The sequence below is a fragment of the Pyrgilauda ruficollis genome, unplaced genomic scaffold (assembly GCF_017590135.1).
Source record: "Pyrgilauda ruficollis isolate IOZ18807 unplaced genomic scaffold, ASM1759013v1 scaffold209, whole genome shotgun sequence".
NCBI classification, from domain to species: Eukaryota; Metazoa; Chordata; class Aves; order Passeriformes; family Passeridae; genus Pyrgilauda; species Pyrgilauda ruficollis.
The window spans coordinates 42,765-60,429 of NW_024520207.1; the positions used below are offsets into that span (position 1 = coordinate 42,765).

General features: G+C 39.0%; 1 protein-coding gene across 8 annotated transcripts in view; it reads left to right on the plus strand.

Moving 5' to 3' along the window:
* GIGYF2 (GRB10 interacting GYF protein 2) overlaps nt 1-17,665 on the plus strand; it is a 75,674-nt gene that overhangs the window by 17,246 nt on the left and 40,763 nt on the right. For 7 of the 8 annotated variants that reach the window (XM_041467535.1, XM_041467534.1, XM_041467536.1 and 4 more), the window contains 3 exons: nt 4,801-4,909; nt 11,609-11,720; nt 12,276-12,316. In XM_041467535.1, the coding sequence (XP_041323469.1) occupies nt 4,801-4,909; nt 11,609-11,720; nt 12,276-12,316 (262 nt within the window). The remainder of the gene's footprint in view (nt 1-4,800; nt 4,910-11,608; nt 11,721-12,275; nt 12,317-17,665) is intronic. The other variant, XM_041467539.1, reaches the window with a different exon arrangement.

A 17,665-nucleotide genomic window follows, 5' to 3' on the forward strand; every position in this document is an offset into this window, starting at 1 on the left:
AACCAGCAGGAGATTCCAAGTCAGAATTACAGTTTAATAGGAAAATTGAAATAAAGGCAATAGTACAGAAATTCTGGCTTAAACTGACATGAGTCAGGATACAACCTGACACCCTGTTGGTCAGGGTGGTGGTAGCAGTCTGATTAAATGGTGGCTGCAGTCCTGTTGGAGTGGTGGATGTGGGTTTGTCAAAGCAGTGATCCTGTGGAAAGATCTGGTTCTTCTCTGGAGGTCCAGTGGTGGTTATTGAGCTCTTGTCCTCTGAGAATCCAGTGGTAGTGCTCTCCTGGTGTTCCAAGCCTCAGATTATATAAAGGCAGGAATGTTTGGTTCCTCCCCGTGGCTGGGGCATCTCACAATGGGATGATGTAATTCTGAGTCATAGGGGGTCAAGGTATGGGAGACCCTGATGGCCCTTTAGTGGAGATAGTCCCCCAGAGGGAGTTACCAGGGATGAGTCACAGAGGAGATAAAGAACACTGCCTCACCTGTTTTAACAGCTTATGAAGGTGGTAATAGAATACATATCTTTGGTTACACATTTTCATTGTAACCTAGGACACAGAGAAAGGAATTAGGAAAGCATGCTGTTTAAAGCATGAAGTTTAAATACTGTCCATGATCAATTATTGTCTTAGATTGGAAAAAATGGTTTTTATCCATTATTCTGTTGAAGGTAGACAGGTTGATAAATCCAGGATCACCATCTGGAAAGTGTTACCTATTTTTTAAGTATGCATCATTTTCAGATCAATGACATTTTCTACAGTTTTTTACCACCTTCTCTTTGGTAAGAGAGTCATGAAAGTGGCTAAGTTCTGTAGCCTCAGTTTTGTGTTCTTTAGAGAAATGCTGAAGTTTTTTGACTGTTAACACTTATTAAGAAGATGCAGTACTGTTAAATGCTCTGTATATAAGCAGTTGCTTGTTTATCTCCTCCTTTGATGTCTATAGGTATGTAACCACATAGAGATGGATAAGATGAGAGTGAGAACAGGTCCATAAGGATTGCATTTCAGGGATGACTGATCTGAGTAGTTTGAAATCTCTTGCTTTAAATTTAATTCCTAATGGAGAAAACCGCCCATCTTCTCTGTATAAGTGCCTCTGACTTTGGACTTTGAACTGATTTCCCCTTTCTGGCTGTCAGAACTTTTGATTTCGCAGTTGTTCTCCAATTTGTCATGTTTCTTAGCACATTTCTTACTTCATAATACTGTGGTTTGGGTTTTGTTTCTTTTCTGATAGGAAGCTGAGTATTTTTACTGGCTTAAGTAATTAGATTTTTGCAGGGGTGGGTAGTGTTACAATTAGTTTTTTAAGATGTCAGAGCATCCTTCTTCCTTTGCCTGCCCCAGGCTGTTGTGTTCTTGAATTTTTCATTTCATTTTGTGCCTGGGTATTTTGGCATATCCTCTTCATCTCTTCCAGAGTTCCTTCCTCTTCAGAGTTGGTCCATATTTCTTGTGTCTCTGTAGGATGCTGTCATTTCACACAAGATACTAATGGTTTAGTTTTTAATCAGCGGTTAGATTTGAGTTCATGTGGATACATTGTAAGCACTTCGTGTCATAATTAGTTTTGAAAGGCAACTGAGATTGAGTTGGGAAGTTTTATGGGAAGTCTTATCTTAGATCCTGTTCTTGAGTAGGAAGAGAAGGGATTCAGGAGCAAGCCCCAGAAATGGTCAGCCAGACATACAGTAGCACACCTAAATGTTGAACCTTTGTGTAAATGTCTTTGAGTATATTCTTTTGCTGATGCATAGTGGAGTCCTTCAGGGAGGACTTAAGGGCCGCTTACAGTTCAAGGGGATGCTGACTTGTGGTGTTTGTCAAGATACTCTGCAAGGAATAATGTGAGTTGAAGGCTATGGTATGAAAGTGTGCGGAGTACAGATGAGATGGTAAGTGCTGCTGAGCTTCAGGGATAGATGTGATCCTCTGCTGCAGTGCCCATTGTTTCACCAGTCTTGAAAACTCCTGAAGAGTGGGTGTATGCTGTGTCACTGCTTCTCCCTGCTTCTCTTCGCCTGTAATCATACAGGAGCCTTTAAGCAGCTTAAAAATTCTCTAAAATCTCCACAAAAATCATAATCTGGAAGAAGAGGTCCACATTCCCTTTTTAAGAAAGCTTTTCCTTTAATGCTTTCTGGGGACCCAGAGGATGTGAACAGTCTGGTTTTTCATGTCCTTTTTTTCCTGTCTCCATGATTGATTTGAGGTACCAAGGGAATGGCATTTTTTAGTTAAGAAATTCTGGTGTTTGTTCCCCATGACGTAGCATTGTTTATCATTAAGAATCATCTTCAGAAGTGATCTTGAGGTGGATATTAATGGACTTACTGCTAGCGCTGGTGCAGAAAAATTCTTACAATTAAGATTGACAAAAGAGTTTAAAATACCTTTTTACTCCTTCCATGAATACTTAGGATAGAATTGTTGTCTCAGAACTGGAGGGGCAGGGCTTTGGGAGTCCTTAGAGGAGAGGCTGATCAGAGCACTGGTACTTTGCAGCTGAGCCTGTCAGGATTACTTTGGCCTTAGATTCAGAACAATTCCTGCTGTGTTGTGCAGCTGATGGCACTCCACTTGTATGTGTACTATGGGAAGAACTTGTCTCAAACTGCATTAAAGATGTATTATCTAGGGATGGATGACAGATCATGTCAGCTATATTAATTTGAATTTCGATGTGTTTAGTCTTGTAGTATTTAGTTGCATACTTAAGGCTACAGTGTTCCCTCTAACAGGACCTGAACATGCTTTGCATGGAATTGCTGGTTCTTTTTATGTAAAATGTTACTTTTCTGAAGATAAAGTTGTTGAGCTAACCTAGAGTTCAACAGATTCACTTAATGTAATGAAATATAATATATTTATAATCATAGATTTGTCTAAGATGTGTTTCCAAGGTAGTGTCTGTTGAAGCAGAGAAGGTTTCTGCAGATGGCTTTAAAAGGGCTTTCCACCAAGGAGCACTGGCAAGGTGCAGCAAATGTTCCTTTGCCTTTCCCACTGCTCCTGTTTTTCCTATTTGCATTAGGGGAGAATTTGTCTTAATTTACCTGCTTGCACAGTAAGGAAGGCTCAAACTCTTGCTGAATATAATGGTGATGCTTTTGTGTCCTCCTTGGTTATTTTCCTGACATCTGTTTCCTAAGACATTTCATTTGCTGCTAAAGCTGTTCTGCAGCAGCTTTGTTTTTCAGTGTGCATTGTCAGCATTGCTCAGTGAAGGAGCACACTGATCAATAGTAGGGCAATTTTTGCTTTTTTGACTTTGCTTTTTTACTTCTCACTGTGATCTTACCATGTGGGTTGTTACCACTATGCCTTCACTGCAGCAGGCTCTACAGAGGGGACGGAGAAGTTGCTCAGAGTTCAGGCAGACAAGTCAAAAATTAGTTGGAAAAGAAAATCACATCATTATTTTGTTCTTACAGGAAGAATAAGGCATAAAAAAATGAGGAACGATTTTTATAAATACTTAAATGCTTTTGTAGTGAAATAGTTCAGTGCCTCACAAAAAAGCGGAAGTATCCACACCCAGAAAGGTGGTGGTTTGCTCAGAGACAGATGGGGGTGGTTTCTTTTGACCTGCAGTTGAAGTGGTTGCTTTAAACTTTAGGAACTAGTTCAGAAAACAGATTTACTGGAGGCTGACCTTGCTTTTTTGCCATGCATGACTGCGTTTTTTCTTTCCCCTCAAGTCTAATTAGTTACCAATTCTCTCTTGAAGGAAGATCTACTTTTGTAGGGAGCACATATCAAGCAGTTTTTGAAATGTTTCTGTAATGTATTAAATCTCCTGTTGGCTTTGATGTTAGTGATTTAGATTTTAAATAGTATATAATCACTTGTCTTGTTGTTCTCTGAAGACCTTTAAAGTCGAAGTAATGCAGATGAGTTGAAGCACCTTGCTGGCTCTAAGTTCCTTCCAAGAAGCCTGATATAGCAACTGTTAGTCCTTTGCATTCTAATTACTCAAAACTTGCATTCAGAAAGTGTGTCAGCTCAGGTTTATTTGTTAATGTTTCTGTACATGCTTCTGAATTCTTTGGCCCAGTTTTCCAAGTATTTGTGCTCAGAGAATAGGGTCAGAGTTGGTTATATTTATCTATTCTTTATTGAAATAGCTTTTTCTTTTAGCAGTTGTTTCATACTAAGCTAAAGTTGAATTTTACTGGTGTTTATTTTCTTATGAAAATGAGTATCACCTAAGTTTCAGAAGCCCTAAATACACTTAGTTTTTCCTAAAATATGTTACTTTTGTGATATTTAGAGAAAAAAAAATACTTATTTTACAAAGGACATTGGTAAATATAATTTAAGTTCTCTTGGTCTTTACATGTTCCTGCTTTGCTTAAGCAAATTTAGAATTGGTATTAATTATTGGTGTCAGGTATAGACAGATGCCAGTCTGTTTTTGCAGCAGAATGTGTGTTTAACACTGCTGATGTTCTAATGACTTTTGTGCTGGCATCACCTGAAAAAGGAGTAGCTGTTCAAATGCTTACTTCAGAGCATAGAAATCTCAGCTAAGTAACTTGGAAATGGTAATATTGACCAAGATCCTTTTATAGACTGCTTCAGCTGCTCACGTGTGCATGGAATCCTTTTCCTTTCTAGTATTAATTGTAGAGAATTTGTAATGAAAACAAAGCCAAATTTAAGATAATGGTAAATGTTTGGGTTTTTTTATTTATTCAGTTTTTGTTGTTTATTTGTGTATTTGTTTGTGGTTTCTCTCTGAAGATTTTTCCAGTCAAATCTGACCGTGACTCTTTCTTCTTGGCAGAGAAATTTCTCGATGTCTGTAAACAGTGCTGCTGTCCTGCGGTTGACGGGACGTGGAGGAGGAACGGTGGTAGGGGCTCCTCGAGGTCGAAGTTCCTCTAGAGGTCGAGGTGAGCTGCCCGTGGGATGTGCTGCAATGGATCCAGGTGATCCAGCTCAAAGCTGCTCAGAGATCCTAAGCAGAGCTTGGCTAGAGCCATTTGTTCTCATGCCCAGTTTCTTTTTGCTTAAAGCTTTGAAACCTTTCCAACAAGGTGGTGCTGGAAGAATGAATATTGTGGTTGGTGATGATTCTGCACATCTTAGTGCACAACTGGTATCTCTGTTATATGCCTTTGCCAGGTTGGTGGGTGGGAAACCAAAAGGGAAAGGTAGTTTTGGGGTGGAATATGAAATTATTTGGTTCAGAATTGTTAGAAATAACTTTATTAAAAGCATAAAACCAATTTATAGGGAGAGGGTAGAAAAAAAAAATCTATGAATGTACTTAAAACATCATGGTTGTACTAGGTTGGGTTCATTGTTCTGAAAAGCAGTCTTCATTTGTTAACATCCTGAACGTAAACAGTTAATGGAAAGATGTAATTGAATTTGGGAGACATTTGAGTCTTTCCAGTTCTGGTGCATCACTATAGTTGTCTTATCCAGGATCACCTGAAACATTTGCAAATGAATGGAGAAAATGTCCTGAAACCATATTGCTAAAGTCAAACCAAATTGTTAAACCCAGAATTTATCTTAGCAATTCCTTTATGTATGCACTTCTGTGAACTCTTTTTGGGGGGCTTCATATATAAATAGGATAGGTTGCATTTAGAATGCTAGGAAGCTGGTAACTTGGAAATACTGAGTAAATAATCTTGTAACTTCTGTCTTTGCAGGTGCTTAGGTGAGATTTCTCTTAGAGCCCTTTTAAATTTAATTTTACATGGCCTTAACGGGTGCTATTTTCAGTAAGATCTTCAGAAAGTACTTCATATATAATTAGATGCTTGACCAAAATTTTGCTTTGACTTAGTGTTCTCTCATTTTTGTTCTCATTCCTTAATCCTGCTTTCTTTTTAGTTTACATCTCTCAGATATTTGTAGATTGTTTTCTGTCTTCTTGTGGTTGCTTCCCAGCTAAGATATGAATTAAAAGCTTTATGAGACTATGACTAGGTTTTCCTGTTGCTTCCTCTTCATTTGCCGTTGTAGTTGCACAAATGCTCAGGGTTTCATTAAAAAAGTGTGCATATATATGTGTGTGTGTGTGTACTAATTTGGGAGTTGTTGCTTTTTTGTTCTATTTTAATATGTGTGTTTCTAGCACCTATGTTTCACTTTTGCTAGAAATACATCTATTGGCTGATTTTTTTTAGATGCATCAAGACATAATGCTGCCAATTAATTTATTGCTGCTTAAAATCTGATGAGTTGAGATCATACACCCACTGGTGTGCCCTCTCGTTTCAGTATCAAGATACTTTGACCATTTGTAATTTGGCAAACCCTTTATTTTGATTTCTTTTGTCAAATTTCTCTTTGTTTTCTTGCTGCACTACTCAGAATGTCATCCTTATGCAGTGAGCAGTGGGTTGTTTTTTAGTTGCCCCCACTTGTTTCCATGAGGTTGTAAGGCTAAATGTGGCAGAATATGGCTCCTAATCCAGTAATTCTATTATTGAATCTACTCATATGCATGACTGTTTTGTTTGGCAGTAAAGTTCGATTGCTTACATTTTAGTGGACAGAACTTAAAATGTATGCACTATTAAGACTGTTTGAAAGCTGCTGCATGTGTTCTTGGTTTCCCATAGTTCATTTTTAAGATTTGTTAAGAAATACAAGCAAGAACTTTGTTGCAAAATTAATTGTTTTCACTTTCTTTTTTGTTTATCCTAATTTGATCTTTTAATGTGTTGGAATTGTTACATGCTTGTTAGGCTGCTCTGGCTAACCTGTAAAGGACACATTTCTGCAGTAAATTTCTTCAGCTTCCTGAGCTTTCCTTCTTTCATTGATCCTGGTTGCAGCTTGTTTCTTCCATTCTTCCTCTCTTCTTCCCATGAGCAATCAGTGTTGGATTCTAGGCATGATGAGTCTTCCCAAAGTTTCTATATTGCAGCAAAGAAATGAAGGCTTCTGCCAGGACAAAATGGTACCATTTTCATAATTATACACATGATGCTGTTGTAGCCAAAGACTTTTTTCCCGTAGTTATTTATGAAAATTCAGTATAGAACTGTTGAAGTTTACAGAAATGTTGCTTGTAAGTAGCAGGCTTTAAGTGCAATTTTGTTTTTTCATGTTACAGTGAAAAGGACTTGAGATTTCTTGGGAGTTTGTTCACTAAATGAGCTGCCTCACTTAACAGTTGGAAAACATTCTTATTGCACTGCAAAATTGCCCGGGTTCAAAAGGTTTTCTGGTGTTTTCCATGAACTTTACACAGTTGTATGCAGCAAAGCTGCTGCCAAGTCAGTGTGGGCTTCAGCTTTACCAAAATGAGATTTCTGTCTTGAAGGGGCTTGTACCACAGCAGCTTTATAGAGGAATTTGCATGTGTGATTAGATTTGTTAATGAAGTTCCCTGACTGAGGCACAAATCACAGAATTGTGTTCCAGCATTTGAGAGCATGAGAAGCAATCTGTGCTGGATTGGCAAGGGAAAGTAATGCTGGTGAAGGAGTAGTATGGGTAGAACTCTAAATGGGATTCACCAGTATTTAAAACTGCAAGATAACACTCAGTTGGGTGGTCACCCCAACTTTTACTGAAAATTCTTATGTTGTGATGATGAGAATGTGGTTACTATGTGGAAGTTGCTTTGATTTTTGGTGTGTTGATTCATGTTTTTTTTTAAAGAAGTTGTCTCTGAAGAAACCAAGTACTCGCACGTGACTCATTTCTAATTGACTTGTTTTCCTGGTAGCTCCCTGTGGTGTGCAGTTAAGCCCTGTGCTTTGTGCTGGCAGGACTGGAATGTCAACATTCATGAATAAGAGCCTCAGATGAGGAGAGATTTAAATAGTCCCTGGAATGGGCTGTAAGCTTACAGACACTTTGTTTTGTAGCTGTTCTCCCTTTTGGTTAAGGCTGTTTTGAAGGGTCCTTTGCTTGCTATTAGAGCTCTTTCCCCACCCACCCTCTATGGCCTTTGTAATCTGTTTTTTCTGCTGTTGAAAAGTGTGTCAATGGTGTGAAAGTGTAATGTTTGCATATCTAAACAGAAGTAGTTGAACTGCAGTTATTCTGTTTTTCCCAAACAGTATTATGACTGTGATTGTAGATCCTAAACTCCAGTTATGCTGTAATTTCAAGAATTTGTTTCTTGTATTCTGTAAGGCTTTAGGTTTTTTTGTAATGATAATTAGAATGACAGTTTGTGCTGCTTCTTACCCTCCTGCTTGTGTCTTATATTTTTACTTAAATTCCGACTTGTCTGTTTTTCAGGTTAGAGACTTAGCTGTTATGATTGCAATGTCCGATGGATTGATGTCCTCATCCTGAGGTTTTTGGGAAATTACTAAAATACAAATCACACATTTGCTCCACTGTGTTATTAATGGAAGGGTTTATTGACATACATTGACTCTGCATTCAGTACTTTGTGCAACATATGCACTTAGTCTGCTGCTTGTGTGCCAGGTATTTTTTTTTCAGAAGTGGCATTCTGTTTAAAATAAGCCAAGGAGTGCAGAAGCAGAAGGTCAGGTGATGTGCTTACATGTGCAGTTTTATCCTCTCTGCAGGCATTTCTCAGGCATTCTGTGACCAGCATTAACTGTGCCTTATTGTGCACTTTCAGGTCAGACCCACCCACATAGTACTTGCTGAATGACTGACTTTGCACACCACAGTTTCCCTTGACTGGCTTCTTTTCTTCTGTAGCTTGGTAGGATCTGTTTGATGCTTCCCACACTGTGGTCTGCTTGGTGTCTGCTGGGGCTGCACATGTGCTTCTGCTTGGCACTGTTGGATGGAACTGTTGTTCCAACTGTGGAACATGTTGTTCCACACCTGGATGGGGTGGCAATGCAGCCAGGGCAAATGTGGCTTCAGTAGCCCTCCAGTTATACCAGTATTACGTGGTATAGCTGCAGGTAGCAGCTGAGTACTGTGACCCCACAGGCAGCCTTAACTTGAATGCCTAAGATCAATTGTTTGGACATTTTGCAAGGTTATCTTTTAATTCAGACCATTTTGTTGGCTGAGCACAGCTGAAATACTGATACACCATACAGGGGTGGTGAGTGGGGGAGGTTTCTCAGGCTGTGATTTCACATACTTTTAAACAGCCATCACCCATGCTGCTGGTGAAACAACTGATTCTTGCTCTTGTACAGGACAGTTGTTTTATTTGCTGGTGAAATGTCCTATACCACCCACGCTCTGGCTCTGGTGGTGTGTGGCTGCTCACAGCGTGCAGCCTGCACTCACCATTGCTCACCCTGCAAGAGGAGCACTGCTCTGCTGCTGCTGCCCACTGTACAAGCCTGCTTTGTTTTTGTTGGGAAAGTGTATGTAACTTCCCACCTCTGCTGCATCAGAGACAGGAGATGAGTCAGTGCCTTTGTTCTGACTCCATGAACTGCTTTTGCTTTATTATCTCTTGTGAGAGAAAGGAAGTCAGCTTTGCTGTAGTGAAGAAATTAGGCAAAGATTGCTATTGGGTGAGCTGCTGAGACTTTCCTGGCTTTTATTTGTGAAGTATAAAAATTTTGAGTCCTTTTCTGGGATTTTAGGGGACCCGTAATGCTTTAACTGGATAAACATCATGCTGTTTTTGATGTTGTATCACCTCTTCCTGTTTCTTGCCTTAGCAACTTGTTTTATATGTGTGGCTATAGTCAGCCTTGTTGTATCAGACTTACCATAGTGAAGGTGTTTCTAATAACTCTCATAGGTCTGATGCTAATTTCTCCTCTCTTACCTTGAGTGCTCAGTCAGCTCCTCTGCCTCTCCCTGAGTTTGTGTAAAAACAGCTATGCTGAATATGGCATGGGCTTGCTCAGCTCCAAGGTGACCATAGTCTAGTAGCAGCTAAAAGAAGGCGTCTTGGCAAGAGAATAAGGACTGAGAAAAACACAAAGGTGAAGAGGCTCAGCTGCTAGATGTTTGCAGTTCAGCATATTTCCTGAGCCAGATGTGACCTCTGTTAATGGATTCTGTTTATGTTTTCTGAGTTTGTCGAGTCTTCATCTGAGCTTAGGCATCCTTGAAACTCTGCGGTAAGGATGACTACATCTCTGTGATTCTGGGAGATCTGTCACTGATCAGCTTTGCTGGTGGTAGAACAGGATAGTTTTGTCTACAGGGAATGTTAAAATTGTTCCTTATACACCCTGCAACCTGTTCTGCCTGATACAAAAGCAGTTGTGTATTTGAAGACCCCCGACTATGGATCACTTTTCTTTTTCTCTGCCTGAAAAGCAACTTTCTGCCCTTTTTACTTACCACACCTTCTAAGAGATCTGGTATAGAATAGTAGATAAACTGTTGCAACTGTCTTGATTATTTCAAATGTCTCTGGTCATAAGATACTGAAACATGGTATGATTCCTTGATATATCCAGGTGTCTTAAGATTTTAAATGTAGAGGCTTTTTATTACTACTTTCTTCAGAAGACTGCAAGAACTGCAGTCCATTCTGAAAGTGTTTGTTTCCTGTTTCATTTGGTCATTCTGTCTTACTCCTGCAGACCCCTGGCCAGGTTTGCACCTCATAATTTGAGATGTTTTTTTCCTTGAAGCCAGGAAGAGAGAAATATGAAAAGATAGATGTTTATCATAGATGTAGGTATTTACCCAGCCAAGAATTCCTGTTTTACCAGCTGCTTTTTAGTTTTTAAACTTGACTGTAGAGCCTGCATGTGTATGTAGGCAAGGCATTATCCTGACAACGAGCTGATAGACGTTCCCCTTGTTCATCTTCTTTCCATGAGATCTTGAAATGGTAAATTAGCTGATCAGAAACCAGCCATTTCTTCTGCTGGAGCACTGTGTGAAGCTGTGTTTGTCTTTTGTAGATCTGGAAACTTCACCCCATCCATTAACCTAACCAGTGCTGGAAGTTGTTTTGAAGGGCTGGGGATCTATGTGGGTGTTGTTTTCCTGTTGCGTAGGGCTTGTTTTCTTTTACCCAAACACCCCATGCCTTTCCAAGCCCTGAAGATGTGCTTTGAGATGCTTTGCTTGAGGATATGTCTGTAAGTTTTTGGCTTGAGGCTTGGTACTTGGTAGCTGCTTATAGAGAACCATTTACTGAAAAAGGTCAGTAAGATAATTTTTAAGCTATAGCTAATGTCCTTCTTCATTCTGACCTGCCTGTAGCCATCCTGTGATCCTTCTTTTCTTGCCACTGATCCCGGGGGAGATTTTTGCTGGCAGTCGCTAGAATGTAATAGCTTCCTTGTCCTTTATGACCCTTGACAGCAGTAATTAGGAGTACATCCACAGTGCAGTGCCATTATACTGGAGTTTGCTGTTAAAAGTAATCTGATTTTTGTGTGTGAAGCACACATGTGTAATGTAGATGTTGTGTGAACAATGCATACTTACTTGGTGATTTCTCTTGGGTAAGTATTGGTGTTTTTCTGCATCGTATTTATTTCAGAATTGTTTACCTGTTCTGTCTGGTCTTGCACTTCTTGATAAGAATCTTTCTTCAGTCGTTGTTCCTTTTTCCTTTTGTCCCAGATAATTTCACTGGGGCTTAAGATGGCAAGATTAGTTCTCAGAGACACCAGGAAAAGGAAACCTACGTGATTCTTTCAACTTCTATTATTATTATTTATTACAAACACTTGTGTTTTTTGTCTTTTCAGGCAGAGGCCGAGGAGAAAGCGGTTTCTACCAAAGAAGTTTTGATGAAGTGGAGGGTGGATTTGGGCGAGGAGGGGGCAGGGAAATGCACAGATCACAGAGTTGGGAGGAAAGGTAACAGAACTCTAGCCCTTTAAGTTTTTACACACATCTGTTCAGCTTCCATTTGTACCTTTTGACTTCATAAAAACACTTTAGGAAAGGTAATTAGTTATATCTGTGAGTTAAATGTCTGAATTTCTAAGATGGCTTCAAACACAGTAATGTTTCTTGAGGCTCAGGAGAAAGTAAAAGACCATTTCTTGCAAAGATTTTTTTTCTGCTGAGTTCCTGGGAAGAAGGAGCTAACTACTTTAAGAGAACATAAATTACGACAGTTGCAATCGAAGTGCTGGTGCCAAGGATTTTCTTCAGTTTTAGTCTTGACATTGTTCACAGTACTTAGGGGCATGTTTGAAAACATACCCAGTACCCAAGGGCTGTGTGTGTATTGGTGTTCCTGAAAATTTCAGTTGTCACTTGGTAATGTCACTTTAAAGGTAATGTCCATCAAGTTCCGATTTTAAAAAAGTTCCCACCAAGTAAAGAAAACCAGCAATACCTATCCCTAAAATGAGTTTTTGGAGTAGTTCCAAAACCTTATTTGAAACTTCTATTCTGCCTTTCTAGGGGAGACAGACGCTTTGAAAAACCAGGGCGAAAAGATCCAGGTATGGTTTTGTTCCTGTGTGGGCAGAAGATGGGAGGGAGGAGCAGGGTGTGTTTGGGGGAAGGGATTTGTACATGTATCAGCCTTTCTTACTGGTTCAAGTATACTGTTGATGCAAGATTCATGATACTGTGCCAGGTTGCTAAGTGTGTTCTCAAAGTGTTGTTTCTCTTACTTTGTGTTGTTCTCACTGTTGGACATTTAAGTGTGGTAGATAAGAGGCATGTGGAGTAATTAGGTTCTGTTTATTTTATTAAGTTGTGATGTTTACATCTGGAACTAAGTTCCTGTACCTCTGTGAAAGAAGCCCTTGCTGATGAACAGGCGTGCTGTGGTAATACGCCTTTTTTCAGTACAGCTTTAAACATTCCATTGTTTTGGTACCCAGGACTTCTTGACCATTTGACCTTTAATTTTTTTTTAATGCTTGCTAGTGTGAGAGAGATCCCAGCAGTGTCCTGAGGTTCCCATGCTGATGGATTTACTGTTGATCAAATCAGTTAAGTCATCATCTGAACCTCCTGTTCAGTCTGGTTATGTGCTCTTCTGTCTCTTGTTCCTCCCCTGTTCTGTTTCTGAAATGCTTCACACTGGCTATGTTCTGGCAGAATGCTGGATCCTTAATTGTGGCCCAGTACGTCTGAACATCCAGCTGAACTTGAGTTGGAATGGGTTTGTCATCTTGGAGATGAAAGAGACATTCTAAGGGTGGTGGGACGTCAGGGCAGCTCTGGCTATCTGGTAACTGCAGTGCCTGTTGCTGTGCGGGCTCGTGTGTTGCTTGTTCTCTGGTACACCTGTTCTTTCTCCATGGCATGTTTCCATGTGCATGGAGCACAGCTGTGCCTGCTGAGAGGTTTTGTACTAGCAAGAGCTTACTGACAATGTGTCTTCTCTGTTTAGGACCCAAGGAATCTTTGGCTTTGCTAAAGGAGTCTTGGCTACATACACTCCTTGGTAATATGCTGAGAAAGCAGAGATTAGAAGAGATAATTGCAGGTTGAATTTAAAGACAAACCCAAAGATATCCAATTGTAATTAGAAGTTCACGGGAATGTATTTTAATCCCTGCATAGCTGTTGGTATTTTTGTAGTAAGAGTAGCATAAATTGCCATATTTAGAATTTTCCAGATTACCATGGTGACACATGCCATAGGAATTTGCTTTCAAAGCCCTTCCAGTCCTCTCTCCATATAGGAATTGTTCACACCTTCTAAAGAGTGCTTTTATTTTTCTGCTTGTTAAGTTGAATGTCAACACAAAATTAAGGTGTGTTGTTTTCCTTATTGTCTCCTTTAAAAAGAGGATACTTAGAGAAAATAATGTGATATTGGTCAGAGATTGGCCACTTTTAAATGTCAGCAGTGAAACTCTGGAGTTTCCGTGTATCTATATATTCAGAAATTTTTAAGGAAAAAATTAAAACGGGGGAAAGTAAGTACTACTGAGATTTCAGGACTGCATTTTTTACAAAAGAAAAACAGATGTAGAAGTAGTATCTACTACAGTTGATATAGTTTTATTTATTTACCTTCTTGTTATGATTAGAAATATAACAATTCTGGTTCCAGGATATAGAATGGACCATGTTTCTGATAAAGAAGGATAAAAATATTGCGTATTGGTATAGGATCAGATACATTTCTCAGTTGAAATTGAGGAGAATTTACAGTGTGCAAAATGTCCTTACAGAAGTTGATGTCTGCCAGAGGTTAATCTGCAGCTAGTGTAGAGCATTTTGTGTTTGTAGCAACTGCTAGTGATGAGGGCTCTGTTGAATGCATCTTCCAAGAAGTGTTCCCTAGGGAGGATGGTGTCCCTGGTGCAATTTGTTAGAAGTTCATTGCGAGAGATGATGTGCTTATTCTCAAATTATGAAACTTTTTGAGTACCTAATTGCTCTTCTTGAGTCTCTTGTATTTCTCTGCTAGTCAGCATGAGAGGAAAAATACCTTCAATCTTTATGAAGTTTTATTATAAAAATATTGTTTTAACAGTATTGCTATGTTAGAGGTAAATGTTGCAGTAAGTGGGAAGACCATTTCTGTCCCTTTTACTTCCAAAGAGAAATAAGGTGGAGAGCATAGAAATATTGACAGAAAATGTTGGTCTGTTCTGACTCAAGCCTTGGTTAATTATAAGTAGTTATTGTTAAGCAATGGCTTTCCAATGACAAAAGGTTTTGAGTGTGAGAGAGGGTAGAAATGTGCCAAAAGAAGTCCCAGGTTAAAAGCAAGCACTAGTATCCACACAAAGCTGTGGAAGCAGAAAGGAAAGGAATTGACATGCAGGTTCACATGCTTTAGCAGATGCCTATACTGGTTTCTGTTACCTTGGTTAAACTCATTGGTTGAGATTTTATTCCGCAATTTTACCACGTTTCAGTTTTTTCTTGTTGTTTCATAGAGCTCTGGATTCAGATTACATAATTTACTGCGTTGCCAACTTTTTAATGTTCTTTGTTCTGGATGATCCCATTAGAGAATTATTAAGAAAGCAATTATTTAATCACTTCTGGGTATTTGTAATGGAGGACAATGCAAGATCTCTCAATTAAAAATCAAGAGATTAAAAAAGTAATAGAAATTTAACAAATACTTATTTCTCAGATATGATCAGTATGCTGTTCTTAAAAAATTAATGATTGCTTTTTCAGTGCTCACAGCAGTTTGTGAGGTCACATTTGACTGATTCTCAGCATAAACAGTGACTGTTCCTGGTTTCAACATGCAGATTGAAGATGCACAAAGTATTTGCAAGTTTGTTGCAGATTGTCACAGTTCTGACAGACGTCACTTAGTACCCAGATTGTATTTGGAAGGCTGAGGCCATTAGCAAAGAAAATGAGCAAGTTGCTTTCTTGAGCATGCCTGTCTCTTCACAAAAGCTGCTTAATTTTCTGTGCAGCCTCCTGACTAATACCAGCTTCGTAGCTGAAGGGATTTGATTAGTTACCAGCAGTTACAAACTGGTAGTGAATAATTGTTACGTAGTTTAAACAAATCTGTTAGTAGTTGTGGAACCTGGTTGAGTTCTGTTTTATGTGTGGGTTTTGGTTATGTTCAGAAGACTTGAATATAAAAGGTGTGTTCAAGTGGCTATAGAAAGGATGTTGAATTTCTTTGAATCATGCTTTCCCTCACTCTGCCTGGCTTGTTCTCCTGCCATGTCTTGCTGGCAGGAGTTGCATTCACAGAAGGTTCATCACCGGTTTGCTCTTGCTGTACTAAAGCGTGGAGTGCTGTGTTGGTGCATCAGAGCCCATCAGCAGTTTTCCTAGGTTTCTACTCCAATTTGGGCCGTGGCATATTTCCAGTACTTTCAGACATCCGTGATTCACCAGTTCTCTGGAACTGTAAAAGCAATATTAATGTATTTATTGCTGTTGTTCTGAAGTAACTGCACAGTTCTTTGTCTAATTTTCCTCTGCAGTATCATTCAGTTTTACATTCCAAAAAGTAGTATTTGACGATTGCATTTAGCATATACTAACAACATTTTTTTTTCTTTATACTTGCTGTTGTACTTCCTTTTAAACCAAATCTGTAAAAAGGGAATATTTTAAAACCAGGACAACTTCAAAGTATTGAGTCATGTAGAAATAAAAAAAAACAGCCCATCTTTGATTAGATGTGAATTGAAATTAGAAATAGCTTTGTATACCTTTGGCTCTAAATCATGAGATTATAGACCCATTTGATATATGGGAGTAACAATGCCTCACCCAGAATGTTGTGAAACAATATTCAGTACCTCACACAGAATGCTGCCCTATTTCAGCCTTCACATGGGAGTCTGTTTTACTGCTCTTGCACTGGTTTTTAATTTGTAGGCCTGTTATCAATGTCTTAAATTAATAGAGAATGTGGAAAAATTGCAAGGAATAATTAAAAATTATTGGTGTTGACACAAGGGTGGAAAAGGGTTCTTTAAACTGTGTATGAGTCAATAACTAAAAAAAGGGTGATGAAGAGGGATGAAGGCAGTGTAACTTGGTAGTGTGCTGCTCTCCAAGCTCCACAATAGTCATGAATGTTTGTCCATAGAATTAAGTTTGGAAAAGATTTTGGGAGTGTGTGTGATAAATCTAATCTCTCTGAGGTCTGCAGTGGGGGAAGGCAGCACTTGAATTATTTTGGAATGAGAGCTCAGTTAGAACAAAAATGTGGCCCTTCTGCCTCATTCCATGACTGTTTGTGGAATGCTTCTGTGGGGTGACTCCCCAGACCGTAAACCTAAGTAGCTTTTTGCTGACCCCTTTGTGTTACGAACACACTTCAGTCAGCAGCTTTGTGACATGAGAAGAATTCAGTTTAAGCTATCTCATCAGATAGCTTGAGACCATTTTTCCTGCTGCTGACCACTTGGTTGACATTAAGAGGAAGTAAATTTGGTAATGTCTTATACTGTTGTCAATGGAAGTTGCTATTTGTGCCATCTGGGTTTCTCGGAAAAATCTTTTACCTTTGAAAGGTAGCTTTATTTTAATTCTACTTGAGTGTTCAGGTATGAACACCTAATAGGCACTGCTTTTGTTGAGAGCTTGGAAATAGTTCTCCATCATTGTGTTTTTCCCTTAGCATCTTAAATTATTTAGGAGCTTCAGAGTGGTGTCTTAATTTGCAGTAGGTTTATGAGGCACTTAAATACAGAAGTCTCGTGTATAGTTTGTTTTAATTTTTTATTTCAAAATTGATTCAAGTGTCTCTAAATATTTTTTGTGCTCTGTGTACAGGCAAAGATTGATGTTAGAAAGCATAAAATATCAATGGATGCAGTTCTACTTCTCATATATATATAGTGTTTCCTTCTGGGTCAGATAATTGAAACAAGTAGCGCAAAGGTGAAAACATGTGGCTTGTATGGGCCTTTAAAAAAACCCCTACATTCATTCATTAAAAATAGTCTTTTTTTTTTCCACTGCTGAATAATTTATTCAGTGTTTTCAAATAAGAAAAAATTTCCATTGCAGTATTTGTCATATACACACAGATTTTTTGGTAGTGTCTTCATAGACCTGTCTGAGAGCAAGATGCTCTGTTATTTGGCAGAATGAAGAACTGCACTTAGGATTTACAATTTTGCTTAATAAGCACAGCCGGTGTGCTGTTCACTGCCATGAGAGATTGGCAGGACTTTCAGCCGTCTGAAACATGATGTAAGTCTGTATTCCCAGAGTTAGAATGGCAAAGCTAGGCTTTTGGATGAACAGTTACTTATACCAGAACTCATGTATTCACTGGATGACCCCGTATTGTTTTCTGCTTTTGTTTTGTTGTCCATTTTGTCACAAGCTGGTTAATTATGACTTCGGTCAGCTTTGGGAGTTTTGAAGATCTCTTCTTTCAG